This window comes from Echinops telfairi, unplaced genomic scaffold, assembly GCF_000313985.2.
Source record: "Echinops telfairi isolate 266 unplaced genomic scaffold, ASM31398v2 ScPeMD7_7457;HRSCAF=8495, whole genome shotgun sequence".
NCBI lineage: Eukaryota > Metazoa > Chordata > Mammalia > Afrosoricida > Tenrecidae > Echinops > Echinops telfairi.
Genome location: NW_022111357.1, coordinates 532,256 through 548,546, shown reverse-complemented (window position 1 = coordinate 548,546; position 16,291 = coordinate 532,256). Strand labels below are relative to the sequence as shown.

Here is a 16,291-nt window from a genome sequence, read left to right as displayed (position 1 = left end):
AGTTTCAATGCCGTCCTTTGAAATAAATTCTTCTGGGGGGAGGGGCAGGTGTCTACGTAGTAGTTGGGATTGGGGCCTGCCCCCCAGAACTCTCCACTGGTTCCCTCCTCCACGCCAGCAAGTTGCATTAACACCTTGGTACACGGGGTTGAAGTCTGGTCCCTCTTTCCCTGTGGAGATATAAACAACACCCCCCCCCCTTGGGTGGGTTAGTGCTCTATGCCCCTGCTACTCATTTTTTTAATTATTTTTTTGTCCTTTCCCACCTCCTTTATAGTTGTCTACCATGTATATCCCTGTATTTGGTCTGGTCCCTACCATACTACCTGGTCCTCACCCCAGGAATGTTTGTATACAGTAGCTTTTTCCCTATGCCCCTTTGTAATTTTTTTTTTAAAGCTTAACTCAGTGGTCTCATGTTGTACTTGTCCTTTTGTGCTTGGCTTACTTCACTTAGCATGATTTCTTCCAGTTCTTCCCATGCATGCAGCGATGTGCTTCATACGTTAATCACTGCTTTTTTAGTGATGCGTAATACTCCATTCTATGTATGTACCACAGCTTTTTAATCCACTCGTCAGTTGATGGAAATTTGGGTTGTTTCCAACTCCTTGCAATTGTGAACTGTGCTGCAATGAACAATGGAGCACAGATGTCTGGCCTTGGTTTGTTTCTTGCCGCTTCTGGGTATATGCCAGTAGGGGGATTGCTGGGTCGTATGGTAACTCAATTTCCATCTGTTTTAGATATCGCCAGATCGATTTCTATAGTGGCTGTACATACAGGTCCACCAGCAATGCATGAGAGTTCCTGTCTCCTCACAGCCCCTCCAACACTTGTTGCTTTCTGATTTTTTTGAATTGGGCTATCTTTGAGGTTTTAGGTGGTACCTCATTGTTGTTTTAATTTGCATTTCTCTTATAGCTAAAGATCGGGAACATTTTCTCATATGTTTGTTGGCCATTTGGATTTCTGCCCCTGTGAAACTTCTGTTCAGGTCCTTTGCCCACCTCTTCAGTTGGCAATTAGTTTTTTTCTTTTTGGAAGCTAGCAGAGTATTGTAGATTTTAGTAATAAGGTCTTTGTCGTGTCATTGCCGGAGCCAAGGGGGTGGCAAGCTGTGGCTGTGTTGAGATTAAGCACCCGTGTGCGGGCTCCAAATGGTCCTGGCTCCGGCAGAGACAGTGACGGGGCTAAGGTCAAGCCCTACCCACCTCCACTGTGGTAAGCCAAAAGCCCCCAGCCTCTCAAAACCCTGTGGGTCTGTGCCTACTTATCTTTATGATGCTCCTCCTGTGGTCTAGCTGTGTTGAATTTCCCTCTAAGCAACTCTCCTGGGCTGAATTCTGCGGAGTCCCTTTGGTATGTGTCCCTCCGTCGCCATCTTTAATGTTAATTCATTTGCTTCGCATTCATTTATTCATCTTGTCCAGTGATTTCCAGGCTCTGAACCATGGGACCATAGCTGACTCAGCCTCTTAACTCTGCCACTTTTAGCTTGAAAGCTGCCGGCCGCTGCCATGGAGTCAGTTCCTGCTCACAGCAATCCCCGACACAGTTTCTCAGGCCCGATATAGTTATGGCCTTACTTTTCTCCCAGGGAGCATCTGGTGTTTGTTTTGTTTTTTGAAACACAGACTCCCCAAAGCTACCTTAGGTAATACGTAAATGAATGGGTACGACTGTGTTCAAATATCACTTTATTTACAAACTGAGGCAGCCCACCAGATTTGGTCCTACTTTCCCAGCCTCTGATCCAGTCTGCCCAGCAATACAGAGAAAAGGTACCGTCTGCCTCCAAGGAGCCTCAGCATAGTCTGACGCCATCATTCCTAGCCAGGGCTTCGCCTCGGGATCACTGCAGAAGCTGTGTGTGTTTGTGCTTGGAAAGCTCTCCAGCTGAATCCGGTGCCTGTCTCTAGTTGAGAGCCACTAGTAGCAGGCATGGCTGTGACTTAAGTATCATCAACAGTAACTTGAAGCATTGAACAGCTATTTTTAAATTTACCCATTGCTATTTTTTTTAATGTAACATTAACATTTTATTGCTTTGTCAATAAACCATGATGAAGCTTAGAACTGGATCACCTGGCCCTTTCTCTTCTTATCTCCTTCCAGTTCAAAATGCTTCCATCTCTTAATAGCCTCTGAGATCTGCAGTCGGGATCATCACATTCAAGTCTCAATACACTCTTTTTTGTAGTTTTAGCTTTTTTGGAAGACTGGCTTAGTCTGCCCACCATATAGCCACTCTGCTTCCTGTCCTATTGTCGCTCCCGCTGGGCACACAGAATCTCTGCCCTTCTTGTACTGTGTCACTTGGTGGGGTTGGGGTTTGCCACATGCCTTCCAGAAAGTCCGGCAGGTCTTAGGAACATTAACAATGTTTATGAAGTGCATCCAGCATGAAAAGAAGCCCCATTATTACTCTGAATCATAAATGAGGTAGGACTCATATTCCTATTTGCAGATGAGGACACTGGGGCATAAAGAGGAATAATAACTTGCTTACGTTCATACCTAACTTTCATGTGATGCGGGGCAGGATTCAGATTTCAGAGCCCATAAAACAGAGATTTTTATGTTGCCTCTCAATCCAGACATTTAGAGCAAGTAGAGAGGCTTATAGTAAGCTGAGGATCTTATAGAAGAAGGAGGGAAGTGTGGCCTTGTGTGGGAGTGAGGGAAGGTCTTAAATTCACAAGGGACTTCGGCAAGGGAAAGAGGCAAGCAAGCAAGCAATGGGTGTTCTAAACAAGGAACAGCAGGGACAGACGGCTCAGAGGCACAGAAGAGCCTGGATGGGAACAGCCCAGGAACTGTCACAGCTACAGCTAAGGCTGTGGTCAGGTTGCTTGGTGAGACTGACTTCAGCTTGCACACTGGAGAAATGGAGAGCACGATAATGCTCATTCCATGGGTTGCTGGAAGAACAAAGAGAGAATACAAGTAAAGCTTTTTCAGAAAGAAATTTGGATTTTTGATAAGGTTAACGAGGTGTTTCATATAACTTACCCAGAGGAAGAAATAGAATGGGAGCTGACACCATATAGAACCAAGCTGTCCTTTCTCTCTCTCTCTAGTGCTCTCTACACATCTGTCTGTTGTCTTCTTTCCCGTCCTACTCCAGCTGTGGAAGATAGTCAGCTCCAGCTTCCAGAGTGGATGTGACACTTGTAACCCCCAGGACATTAGCTAGACCACGGCTCCATTCCCAGAGAAGGGGCTCTGATTGGCCCAGCGTGAGTTAGGTGTCTTCCTGTGGACCAGGACCTTGGGCTGGGAGGGTGATGTCATGCTGTACAGTTTGGACTGCCAAGAGCTCACCCGCCCTTCTATATAGTTCGGGGGAGGGGGTGGCAGTCAGTAGTTCTATACGACTTGGGCAGAAAAATCTAGGAATGACAAGGAGAGATCTGTGATCATGAAACTTGCTTTTGACTTTGCCTCTGTCGCAGTCTATCTTCCTGGAGGCCCAGCTGTGACCAGCTTTACCACTTGTGTGCTGTGGTGGGTGTGGATGGGCTTGCTTTGATGATAGGGTAGCGTGAAGGCATTGAAGCTCTAGGTGACCAGCAGGTAGATCTTAGAGAAGCTAGGGATTAAGTCCAGTAATAGTCTTTCTATGGGCTCCTGGGGACCACGCACCCCAAGTCAGTAACACTTCTCCCCTTCCTCTCTGCTCAGGGAGATGGTACTGGAGTTGCCAGTATTTACCGAGGACCGTTTGCAGATGAAAATTTTAAACTCAGACACTCAGCCCCAGGCCTGCTGTCCATGGTAAGTGATGAGGTCAAATTGAATGTTTGGGATTAGATTGATAGCTTTCCTCATTTAGACTCCCTTACTTACCCCGTCCCCACACATGCTCTCTCTCCCTTCGCTTTCTGTTCACCCCACTCCTAATTTTCCTTTTCCCATACCCCGTCTGTTCCCTTTCACTCCTCTCATCCAGTTACTCACTTGTTGACCTCTGTCAGTGCCCCAGACCCCACATGGGGTCTGCTCTGATAGCTCTTCCACTCTGCTTCAGCCTCATCCTAAGTCTTAAGGGTACTAAGGTGGCCTCTGCCCTCGAGAGACTTAGCATCTTAGAGGACGGTCACACATGCAAAAGGACAGTCCCTGTAGACTGTAATCCGTGCTGTCAGTGTGTGAACGTGAAAGAAGCTCAGTGAGTGTGTAAGTTCCGGGGGAGCCTAAAGGTGTGGGAATCTTAGCAACTAAGGGCCGAGGCAGACTTCATAGAGCAGGTCACATTTGAGCTCTTGAAGGAGTCTGATACCAAATGGCAAGGGAAGGGGAGCCATTTCAAATCCAGCCAACAGCCGATGCAGAGCTTTGTGCTCATGAGAAGGCAGGGGCAAATGCAAGGGTCAGAGAGTGGTTGGGGCTGCTGAGCGCACATGAGGGTGGAGATGGCAGGTAGAGACGGCTAGGTCTAGCTCATAAAGAGCTTTAAATGCCAGAATAAGGACAACTGTGGACTTCCTTTCATAGACTGGAGAACCATATTATTTTGGGGGTACCATATCACTGTTGCAGACAAAGACCCTGGCTGCAGTGTGTGTGGCAGATCAGAATGGAGAGGCTGGGGCAGAGAAAGCAACTGGGAGGCAGAGTGGGGCCAGTACAGCCAGCAGAGTCCAAGCCCCCTTTGGAAGCACAGCTGGCAAGCAGAGGGGAAGGTTGCCGAGTGGTGTCCCCATTGCCAGCACATCTGTTCTGACTTGTAGTGACCTGTGCTGCTGTGTGGGTGAGACCTGGCCTCTCCCCTCTTTTAGACCGACGCTGGTTGTTCTGCCAAATACTCTGTATCAGAATGGCTTCCGTGTCCCTCCTTCGGCAATTCATGAGTTCCTTCCTCGGGCAGGGCTCTCCTAACCTCACCACAGGCTCCTGAGTGGGACTCGCAGATAAATGACCGAAGCACAGTCAGAACAATGGCGACTGTTCGTGAACTTTTACTCCTACGTGCTCTGTTTACATTCATTCATTGTAATCCTCTCCATGCCCCTTTGAGTTTGGTACAAATGAGGAAACTGAGGCAAGGAGAGGTTGTGACTAACCTAGGACTGACCACACAGGTGGAGAGAGGGGACGCAACGGGGAGTGGGACCTGGCTGTGGGGCCCCACAGGTCCAGAGTGTGTGTTTTTACCCAGGAAACCATAGTGCTGGGAGGATGAACCAATGGATGCTTAAGAGCAGTGTGTGTGCTTTAGGCATGTAGGATCGTTTTTGTGCCTGATTACTAATAAATGTGTATGCACAGAGCAGCAAAGAAACCAACAGTCGGTCAGTAGATGGAATGGAATTCCCTGAGCATTCCATCCCTCCATTCCCACAAAGCCTACTCTGGCAGCCTCAGGCCATCCCGTACTTTCACTTAGGAAAGTCTCCTGAGCACATTAACAGAAAACAAAAATAACTTATAGGGAGAGCTCAAAAATAGCATCTACAACCCCTAATTAGAATGCATTCTTCGACAGTAGCTTTAACTCACTTCCAGTATTTCGTGTGCGTTGCTGTTTGAACTGAGAAGCCTCCAGTTTAAATCCATTGAGCCTCTGATCAAGGCTAGCTCCTAACTCAGTTTTTTCTCAGTGGCATTACTTGTATGAGGCCTATGCTTCCTAGTAAACGTTTTCCATTGTCTACTCAAAAAAAAAAGAACCATTTTTTTTTAAAGTGGGGAAGCATGCAATACAACTACTATAATTTGTACTCATACTGTTGTAGGCAATGCTGATTAAACTCAGCTTGCATTTGCTGATGTACAAAAGTTTGAATGTAACATATTAAAGGAAGGCTAGGCATATCAGTGTATAACGTCCAAAAGTACCCTCAGAGGAAAGCCCCTGTACAATGCATCGGTCACTCCACATTGTAGCTGCGGTCTGCTCTTTTGAAGGGCACCGAGAAACATCGCGATAGAAAAACAGTTTCAAGGGAGGAAAGAGAAGGAATGAGGCTGCAGAGTTCTGGATGCTTACTCTAAATAATACTTTTTCCTGTAAAGTTCAGTAATTGAGGGTGTGTGTATAGCTATTAAGTATATGTTATTGTCAAGCATAAACATCATTACTTAGGCATAGACTCCTTCCTGGCAGAGTGCTAACATAACAGCTTCCTGTACCCTCTTAAGATTATCATGAACATTTGTTACCATTTTTATGGTCTATATAAAGCTGTTTGGACAAAGTGGCTTTATTATGTGGCTGGCTGGTGGGTAAGATGCAACTGTACTCTCATTATAACTAATATTAGACTAAAATAGCAAATTGTGCCCTATATTTACTCCCATCATAAAAACAGTGGTCGGAGAACTATCCATGCATTTATTATGGCTCTAGCTCTTCGTAGCAAGGGTTGTATATCTTGTTCCTGTCTGTGTCCGTGGACCCTGGCCTGGGGTCTTCCTCAAAGTAGTTGTTCAAAGAAGGTTTGCTGTAAGGAAACTGGACAAATCAGGGCCTATTTTGCTCCCTCAGCCTCAGTGGCATGAAACTTTCGGATATGCTACCCTTCGGCTAGACTAGCTGGGAAAATTCACTGCCAATATATTTGGTTTCCGTCAGGCAAACAGTGGTCCCAGTACAAATGGCTGCCAGTTCTTCATCACTTGTTCTAAGTGCGATTGGCTGGATGGGAAGCACGTGGTGTTTGGTGAGCCCCTCTCCTGTTCCATTGTTCCAGGCCCCGTTCACCCTAGGGAGGCTTCCTGGGAGTCAGTCCCCAAAGTCTCCCCTCAAGAGTGCCTGTTGATTTCACTGCTCTGCGTAGTAATAGGAAAGTGGAAGTAGTGGGAAGGTGGGGAGGCCATGTGGTTAGAGAACAATAGCAAGAACAAAGGGCTCAGCTGATGTCTTGTGTAATGACTGCGGATACATTATGTTGGTGGGGGAAACTCTAAAGACATGCCACACACAGCCAGGAGGGCTCAGGGGGGCTTTGATATCACTCAGACTTGGGCTTGAGCCCGACTCTGCTACTTAACTAGATGTGACTTTGTTTGTGCAAAATACTTCACCCCTCTGGACCTCAGTTTCCTGGATCTGATAAGACAGTCAGATGAGAGATGATAATGACTGAGAATGGGCACTGGGAGATGGAAAATGCTATGCAAATGAGAATGAAGTCCAGTTCATACTCTTCCTACAGGAAAAATCATCGATGGACTTCTGGTGATGAGAAAAATCGAGGTGAGTCCTGTTTGAGTTCTTCTGCCACAGCCTTTCTGGTCTGGTGGTACCTGAGCGGTGTTGAGGTGCTAGAGAAGGGGCAAAGGACGCTAGTCATTAGGCCCACTCATCCTGGCTCCCTGCTGCAGACTCCCTGGAATGCAGATGAGAGATGCCTCCCCAAATTAGTCTCTCATGCCCCCACTCACGTTTGTCCCATGCTGGCCTCCTCACCTGCTTGATAAAATCCTACTGCTCAGCATTATAGTCAAGGTCCGTAACAATCTGGTGTCCCTGCCCACCTCTCCGTGGCACCTTCTACCTGTGTGCCTCCCCCATGTTCCAATCACATTAGGCGACCAGCTCTTCTTTAAATACAATCTGCACTGCTTGCTTGCAGAGTGGGATCCACATCCTTGCCTTTGCTCGTGCTGTTTCCTCTTCCGAGAAGGCTACGCTCCTTTCGGCTCTTTCTCTCGGAGACTTATGCATCTTTCTAGGCCCTCTCCAGATGTCACCTCTCCTGTTAAGCGACAACCTAGCTTCTTCCTCTACCCTTTTGCATGTATGTGACCGTTAGTCAATGAACTAAGGAAGACATCGAAGAACTGATGCCTTGAATGACAGCGTGGTGAAGAATGTTGCGTAGTCCAGGGACGGCCGGAAGAACCAAGAAAGCCGTGTTGGAAGGAGTGCGGCCAAGAATGCTCTTTACAAGTGAGAATGGCAAGACTTCAACTCACATGCTTTATGCATCTTACCAGGAGACACCCTTCCCTGGAGAAGGACATTCATGCTTGGTACCTGCAAAGAAAGAGGAAGACTCAAGAGGTGGATTGGCACAGTGGCTGCACCAGCGAGGGTTGTGCAAGACTGGGCAGTGTTCCATTCTGCTGCACCTAGAGGGTCGCCACGACTAGATGGCACCTAACAACAACTCTGCTCCATCGATGAGACTCCCTTTTGTAGCTTAATTATATCATTACACATCCTAGGCTAGATAGTTTCCAAATTTTCTCCATTTTCTCTTTGATCTGTCCCTTGTACTTTGTCTGTCTGCTGGGAAATGGACTGTCATTTCCATCTCAGTCCTCCATTCTCAGCGCAGGGGCCGGCAGAAATCAGTAAATGTCTGATGAATGAGTGTTCATTGTGCTTTGTTTCCTAGAATGTTCCCACGGGCCCCAACAATAAGCCCAAGCTGCCGGTGGTGATCTCACAGTGTGGGGAGATGTAAACTGAATTAGGTGAGTCTCTTTCTTCCCTTGGTTAGGCACCATACCCCAAAGAATGCCACAGGGTCTAGTGGAAAGAAACTTAGGTTTGAAGATACGGGATTGAGGCCATTTCCCTGCATGGCTTTGAAGAATTCATCCCCCTTGCTGAGCCTCAGTTTCCTCATATGTCTAATCGTGGCATTATCTTCTAAGGTCATTGTAAGGATCAAAAGAGAAACAGACAGGAGAGAACTTTGGTTGTGTACCACGTTGTAGTTTAGACAATACTCCCACATTCAGTAGTCCCACTAAGAAGACCAGGAGACAGATGCACCTGTCATACCTTTTACTAGAAGTAATGCTGAAATTCTAGGCCCTGGTTTGGTATTTGTCAACTGCATAAGTGAATATCACCCATCTCAGTCCACGTAGACTCACTTCCAATCATACTGCTGGGTTCTGGGTGTGAGAAGTAGGCCTGGAGGATTGGGAGGGACCAAGAATTGAACGATTTTACAAACTTTCAGGAGCATATGGTAAATCAGATGACTCTCAGAGATGACCACTATTATATATATAAGAAATAAGAAGAAATTCTTGCTGTTAGTGTAGAAAAAGCTATCAATTGTTTTCATTTACATATAATATAAAGTTTTATTGTCCTAGAATTCATGTCATGCAATAGTTAGTCACATCAAGCAGGGGTGTACAGTTATCACCATGATCAGTTTTAGAACATTTTCTTCATTCTTGTATTCATCATTATTAGCTTCCCATTTCCCCCCAACCTCCCTGGCCATGCTCCTAAGGAACCAATACATTAATCCTGTTACTCTCTCTATAGATTTACCTATCCCGGATTTCATGCAGGACATTTTTTAATTAACTACAATAATAAAGTAAAACAGATAAGAACTTCAAGCACAGCAGAAAATATTAAAGACTTTTTAATATTTTCAAACCTGCAGAAACTTGGCAGACTAGTACACTGACATCCAAATGCAGCTAGATTCACTATTAGTGTTCTGCGTTATCATTCCCTTGGTCCTTGTTCTCCCTTCCCTTTTAGTTGTCCCTCTTCCCCCTTCCCTTCCCTCCCCGTTGTTCCCCAGAGTGACGAGCACTTTTAAGGAAGACACACACACACACACACACAGTACACACACCACGATCCAGTCAAGGCTCACAGATTTTATTTATTTTTCTCTGTATAAATAGTATAATTGCATTGTGAACATTTCGTCCAAACTAGATTACGTGAGAGCCAGCCCCCGTGGCAACATGCCTCTCTTCCCCTCAGAGGTGACGTTGTTTTGTCCGTTTGGTAAATGTCCATGAGGACCTTTCTTTGCCTGTCCAGCCTGGGAACTGTTGGGTTCTGTAAGTGACATCATACTGTAGTTCTCTTCCCCCTCCTCGCCACTGTGGCATCAAGCCTTGGGGATTTTCCTTCTGTTTGTATAGAGCTCTTCCCCCGGCCCAGCACTGTAGTAGGGTGCTGGGGTCCGTATCAACTCAATGGCAGTGTGCTCTTTTGGTCTTTTGTCTTTTGCTATGCATGTTTCTATAATACTTGATGAGCCCTGGTAGCACAGTTGGTTAAGTACTGGGCTGCTACCCATTACATCAACAGTTCAAACCCACCAGCTGCTCTGTAGGAGAAAGATGAGGCAGTGGGTGGGGGTTTGGTATATGAAATTGTACAGGGTGTTTATATCACAGTTTATTTTACCTTTCTCTGATTGATAAGATGGTTCTTTTTTTTAATCACTAATGTTACAGTGAAATAAAGGTTTCTTTGTACAAATATGCCAATATATCTTTAGCTATCCAAAAGTAGACTTATGGGTTAAAGTGCATATACACTTTTAATTTTATTTTTTGCACTTTTTCTTTTAATACATCCAAATTGTACTTCTAAAGAGTGATGGCAGTTCACATTTCCATGTAAGTGCCTTTTTCATCTTGATATTATCATAAAATATGCCAGTATAATTAATACCAATATACAATATATTAGGAAAAAAATTCTTGCTATTAAGAGTAGAAAATGGTATAAATTATTTTCATTTGTACTATTTTCATTTTGTAGTTATGAATACTTTTTTAATATATTGTAACTGCTCTCTCCAGAATATAGTTGAAGAAAAATTGGCAATGTGTTGCCTGTCTTAACTTTGATGATATCCTTTATTAAATAGGAGTTTTAAATTCTGATGAGGTCAAAATTTGTATCTCATTTAAGAAGGTCTTTATTACCTCAACTCATAATGTCTTTTATGTAAAACCTAAAGCCAAACTCACTGCCACGAGTCAGTGCTGGAACCCCTGTAGGTTCCCAAGACTAACTGTTTACAGGGATAGAAAGCCCATCTTTCTCCCAGGGAGCTGCTGGTGGTTTTGAACTGCCGACCATGCAGATTGCAGTCCAACGCCCAGCCACGACACCACCAGGGTTCCTAGTTTGTTTTTAATATAGTCTTATGTCGTTTATACAGTTTTCTAATATTTCTAAGTGTTATTTTTAAAGTTATATAGAATTTGTTTCTGTAGAGTATAAAATAGGACTCTGCCCTTTTCCCAAAGGGAGATCCCATCAAATACCGTGCCATTTTAACGACTGCAGACATCCGTGACTTACTTTGTGTTCAACATCTGCACTGACAGGCATTCAGAACATTTAGTGCATGAATGAGGTGGGAGGGAGAATGCCAGGCATTTTCAGCAGGGAGCTGGTGTGAACACATGCTGAGGCTGGAATGCACACGTGTGTGCTAGGAACTGCATGCACATGAGCCTCTCTCGTCAGCCACAGGTCCCTTCTCAAGCCCAGATGACACCCTGAGCTCTCCTTGTAGCCAGTAGCAGTCAGCTTGTTCTCCCCCCTCAGTGCCTGCCCACCACTCCCCTCTCATTCTGTTCTTTGCCGTAATGTCACGGAGGTTGAGCTCACAAGTATTTTTCCGTCTAAAGATTGACCACTGATCACTACCAGAGGCAGAAGATGACCAAATGGATAACTTTTATTGGAAACTTTTTAGATGTGTGATCTTTTTTTGTATCTTTCTGTAAGGAAAGTTACTGAGACACTTTGGGGGAGTTTTATTGATGAGGAGGGGAATACTCAACCTCCCCTCTTTCTCACCAGAATCAGCAGTTTATATGACCATTATCCCATGGCAGCCCTTCTTTTCAGCCTGCACCCCAGCAGGTATTTCTTGGGTGGCCACTCAGCATTCCAGAGGCTCTCCAAGAACATCCAACTGACAATCCTTCCAGCAATAATGGAAGTGTCCTATATCTGTACTGCACAATATGGTGGAGAGCTTTCTTCAGTTCATTGTTTCTGAAATCCTCTTTTAGAAAAGTCATGTGGAGGCACTTGATACGTCTTCCTCCCTTGGAGATTTTGCTTTAGTGGAACTAGAAAGTTATGTATGTAATAAGCATTTAGATGCTTCTTATCAACGAAATATTTTCAAATGCTGCTGTAGTTAGTACTGGGACAAATATCTTAGGAAAAAATATGTTGCTAGCACAACATATAGGAACGGACAGATGCTATAGCTTAGGAAAAGGCAAAATTCAAGCTCAAAAAGTGGGTAGGTTAAGAAATGAATTGTTCTTATGGATGGTAAATATAGCCTCTATTCTAGAATGAACTGATTCTATCCTTCATTCCACAACCGCGGCGTGTGCAGCATATAAGTTCGAGAGGCTCAGTCTCGGGAAGCTGACAGTTACAGTACAATAAAGCACTGGCTTAGAGGTTTTCAGACAAGATGCAGGAAAGAATGAGTGTCAGTATCTGCCTGAGCGGTTGGGAAAGCGGGCAGGAGAGGTGATGCTTCCGCCGAGTCTGAGAAAGACTGGAGCTTGGCAGGTGGCTAAACCTGGGGAGGGTGTTCCAGGTATGGGGATCCGCAATGACGGATAAAACAACACGTGAGTATGTGTGGCCGAAGCAGGAAGGTTTGAAAAGGCACGAGAGGAGCCTGGAGGGAGGCCTTTGCTCTAAGAAATTCAAAAGTTACTCAAGGGCTGGGCTGGGCTTCAGGCAGTATGTATATTTCCCCTCCTGGTCGGGAGAGTGTGTGGCGCTTCTGTAGGTCTTGAAGGAGATACCCACTGTCCAGGGGCAACAAGAGCCGCTGGGGGGTTGAGCAGGAGAGTGTTGTGATAGAACGATCTTATGGTAACATGTATTCTGGGAGGGCAGGGGTGGGCTGGAGACCAGTGAGGAGGAGTCCCAGCCAGAGGGGAGAGGTTCCACGTGATCAAGTGCAGGTGTCTAGGGAATCCAGAGATTTGGCAGCATATGAACATGTCTGCTGGGTGTGTGGTACTCCCTGCCCCCAAAGTCAGAAGCTCTGCCAGCTGAAAGGGGAAGGGAGGCGAGAATGGCTCCATTCCAGTCCGTGCTAGTTAGTGTCACAGCAAAGTGCACTGCAGGATCACCCATTGGACCCACCCCTCAGTGGATACCACCGAGCCCTAACCCGAAGAAAGGGAGAGCCCTGTGTTTCTAAGGTCAGTTGAGTGACAGTGTCAAGGTGTACGCTATGTTCTAAGCGTTCCAAGTTACTACTTCAGACATTTCTCCAGTGATACATACTTTTACTGATCGCTCTCTCTGCCTTGGTGGCTCTGTGGTTATGTGTTGGGTGGGCTGCTCACCGCCAGCTCAACAATGCAAAACCATCAGCCGCTCAGCAGGAGAGAGACACGCTTTCCACTCCTGTGAAGAGTTAACAGTCTCAGAAACCCAGAGTCCTATAGGGTTGTGATGAGTCAGCATTGACCCGTGACATTGAGTTTTTGTGATTGCTGTTCTTTTTGAACTCTGCAGAGTGAAAATAGCAGACTTTTTGTTTTCTGACATTTCTACTTATCTACCTACATGTGTGTGTGTGTGTGTGTGTGTGTGTGTTCGCATAATACAGATTATACATATGTTGTTTTCATTAATCCTGCTTCCTCCTAACTCCTCCCAGGAACCTGCCCATAGCTGTGACTGGCATCACTTTGGGAAACTTGCCCTGGTCCCTCTTCTTCCTCCTCCAGTCCTAGGGGCTACCACCCACCTGGTTCCTCTCTCCATGACATTCAACACACTGTCTTCCCAAAGACTGAGAACTGCTGGAGTAGAGACTATGCTGACTAGCACGATGCCTGGCCTGTGATCGAGCTTAGGCCCTGGAGCACTGTGTAATTCCTTTGACGCACTTTGTTAGAGAACCCAGGGTGAAACTTCCTGCGGTGTGACATCCTGGAGGAGGAGGGGTGTGGCCACATGGGTGTGTGGCAATGTACTCACCCGTCTCTTAGTGCAGCGAACTCCATGGCCATAAACAAGGGATGTAGCTTTTGCTTTCTCTTTCCCCTGGTGACCAAGGCCTGGCCTTCGAGGAAGAAGATTGCTCTTGTTCTAGAGCTCCACAAGATTGCTCTTTTAGTAAGATGCCACCAAGGTCTGGCAAAAAGGACACAGGCGCTGGAGCCAAGTAGACCAGAAAATCCCTCCACCATCTAGCAAATCTTCACACGCTTTGGGGCTTAGAGGCAGTGGTGAAGAGTGAATGTCAAATAAGGTGCTGTGCATGGCCAGAAATCCATAAACGTTAGTTTCATTCTTCCTGTATTTTTTCCTTCCTTGATTCTTGTGCCGTACACTGCTCCACCTTTCTCTGGGGACAAAGGTCGGGTGGCAAGAATCAGACCCGCTCTCTTTGGGAGAGGACTGGGAGCATAAAGGAAGGCTGGGAGCATTGACCCTCTGCAGCAGCATCCTGGCTCTGAGCTGCTGGCTGCTTCCCTCCCTCACCAGTCTCCACGTCTCCTCATTGCAGGCCTTTCTCCTGGGGGAGGTGCTTGGTAAAACCATCTGGATTGGCCCCTGGACTTGCCTCCCTGCCTGCTGCTGCTGCTGCATTTGAACAAGAGACTTGGGAAGTATCAGAAATCCAGGATACCGATTTTCAGTTTTTCAGTGTTTGACTGTAAATAAACTTTTGGTTTGTTTTTTTAATTTGTTTGCTTGGTTTTGTGTTTGTTTGTTTGGCTTTTAGTCTGTGTGTTGTGAAATGACTACGATGGCAGCCTCCAGGGGCTCGGTTTCGGAGGCCGGCACAGATCCGAGCCGAGCCCTTCCTCTGTAAGGGTGATGCTCTGGAATTGCAAGCAGTTGTTGCAGCCTCCTCTTACAGAGAAGGCTTAATTCTTTTTTGAAAATAAATATTTGCAATGTTTGTTGCACGGATGTTCCCAGTGGGTTCACTGGGTTCTTCGGGAACCAATTGGGGGCAGGGGTGGGGGGCAAGTCACTGACTTGAGATGTTCTCCGGACATGGGTGGCCATTTGGTAGAAAGTGTCCCAATCACAATGCAGTAGGAATAATTTAGTTAAAAATCTGTTTGGTTCTGGAGGAGAAACTCATGTTCCCTATTGAAGTCTCAAAGTTGTTGAGGTTTTTTTTTTGCTGATTTAAAAATGGGGATCATTTTTAAATGATTAAGCTCAAAGCTAGTTATCATCAAGTCAGCCCTGACTCCCAGTGACCAGAGCACTGTAGGGCTTTCAATAGCTAACTGTCTGGCAAATCATATTTCTCCTGATGGGCCTCTAGAGAGGTAATCCTTCAACCTTCTGATGATCCGGTGATCACAGCAACCGGTCACACCGCCCAGGACTCCCAGTTCACCCATGGCCCTGTTGAGAGATCAAAATCTGAGAGTGACTTTTGGTAGGAAGTGCTCCAACATAAAGAGATGCCACTGAGGATGATGTAGATATGCTGGGCATTGCCCCTGTTCTCCCGTCCATACTAGCATCTCTTGCCTCTGCAGCGGTGGCAGGGAGCAGAATTCTATGACAGAATGGAAGCTGGTTTGGTGTCATTTCAGTCCATTTGTCATCGGGCTGTACAGTGACTATTTGCAACCCTAGAGCTCTGGTTAGCAAAAACAGTTACGCTTGAAAAGTGGAAAGATCCATGGCTTATGCCACCCAGAGGCGCCTCAGAAGGCAGACTTAGCAATCTGTGGTGGAAGTTCCACGGCAACGGAAGCCCTTGGCAGCAGCTCTGCTCCGCACACATGAGTCCCTGCGCAGGAGCGTGCTGGGCCGGCGTTTTCAGTTACACCTGTCATCCGCATTCTATACCAGTCTCTGTCCTAGACACTGGAGCTGCAAAGATGAGTGAATGTAGACAGGAGGTGGGCACAGGTTCCATTCAAGGTGGTGAATATTAGAAGGCGAGCTATTATGGTGGCAGAAAACTTGTTTTATTTACAGCAGTGCTTTCGTCACTGTAGCAAACTGGTTGCCATTGGGCCAATTCTTCCTCTCAGCTGCCCCATGGGGTAGGGACTGTCCCACAGGGCTTCAAGTGCTGTAATCTGTCACGGCTTTATCCCACGGAGCAGCTGGTGGGTTTAAGCACTAACCTTTCAGCAGCTGAGTGTTTGATAACTGTGCCACTAGGAGTGCTTTGGTACCTACTGAGTCAATGTATCTGCATGACTGAAAGATCTTGGGTTGTACAAGATGAAATGAGAGCAGAGTGGAGAGACGGTGGAGAGAAGAGATTAAAGATTCCTGGGAGGAGGTAACAGTGGAGGTGAGTATTGAGAGACGGATTGGAATTAGCCAGGAGCCCCAGTCCCAAATACTAAGTGGATGCCTGCCCCTCCCCCCAGAAGAATTTATTTCAAAGGACGGCACTGAATCTGCAGCTCCGGGAGAGAGACATATTTGATCTTGATCGGAGCACACAGGAGCAGATGACGGGGGAGGAGGAGAGACTGGAGCACATCCTAGCCCACCAGGCCTTGAGGAAGATGACCCCAATTAGAGTAGCCAGTCCACAGAGAGGACCACATGGCCAGCCCC

The 16,291-nt window shown here is 46.3% G+C and overlaps 2 protein-coding genes across 2 annotated transcripts in view; both read left to right on the top strand.

Annotated features, from left to right (window-relative positions):
• PPIH (peptidylprolyl isomerase H) overlaps nucleotides 1-14,428 on the top strand; it is a 23,478-nt gene extending 9,050 nt beyond the window's left edge. The window contains exons 6-10 of the mRNA XM_004704920.4: nucleotides 3,688-3,780; nucleotides 6,581-6,668; nucleotides 7,164-7,204; nucleotides 8,352-8,430; nucleotides 14,250-14,428. Coding sequence (XP_004704977.1) covers nucleotides 3,688-3,780; nucleotides 6,581-6,668; nucleotides 7,164-7,204; nucleotides 8,352-8,420 — 291 coding nt within the window. The 3' untranslated portion in view covers nucleotides 8,421-8,430; nucleotides 14,250-14,428. The remainder of the gene's footprint in view (nucleotides 1-3,687; nucleotides 3,781-6,580; nucleotides 6,669-7,163; nucleotides 7,205-8,351; nucleotides 8,431-14,249) is intronic.
• YBX1 (Y-box binding protein 1) overlaps nucleotides 12,327-16,291 on the top strand; it is a 39,188-nt gene continuing 35,223 nt past the window's right edge. Inside the window, exon 1 of the mRNA XM_045298894.1 lies at nucleotides 12,327-12,345. Coding sequence (XP_045154829.1) covers nucleotides 12,327-12,345 — 19 coding nt within the window. The remainder of the gene's footprint in view (nucleotides 12,346-16,291) is intronic.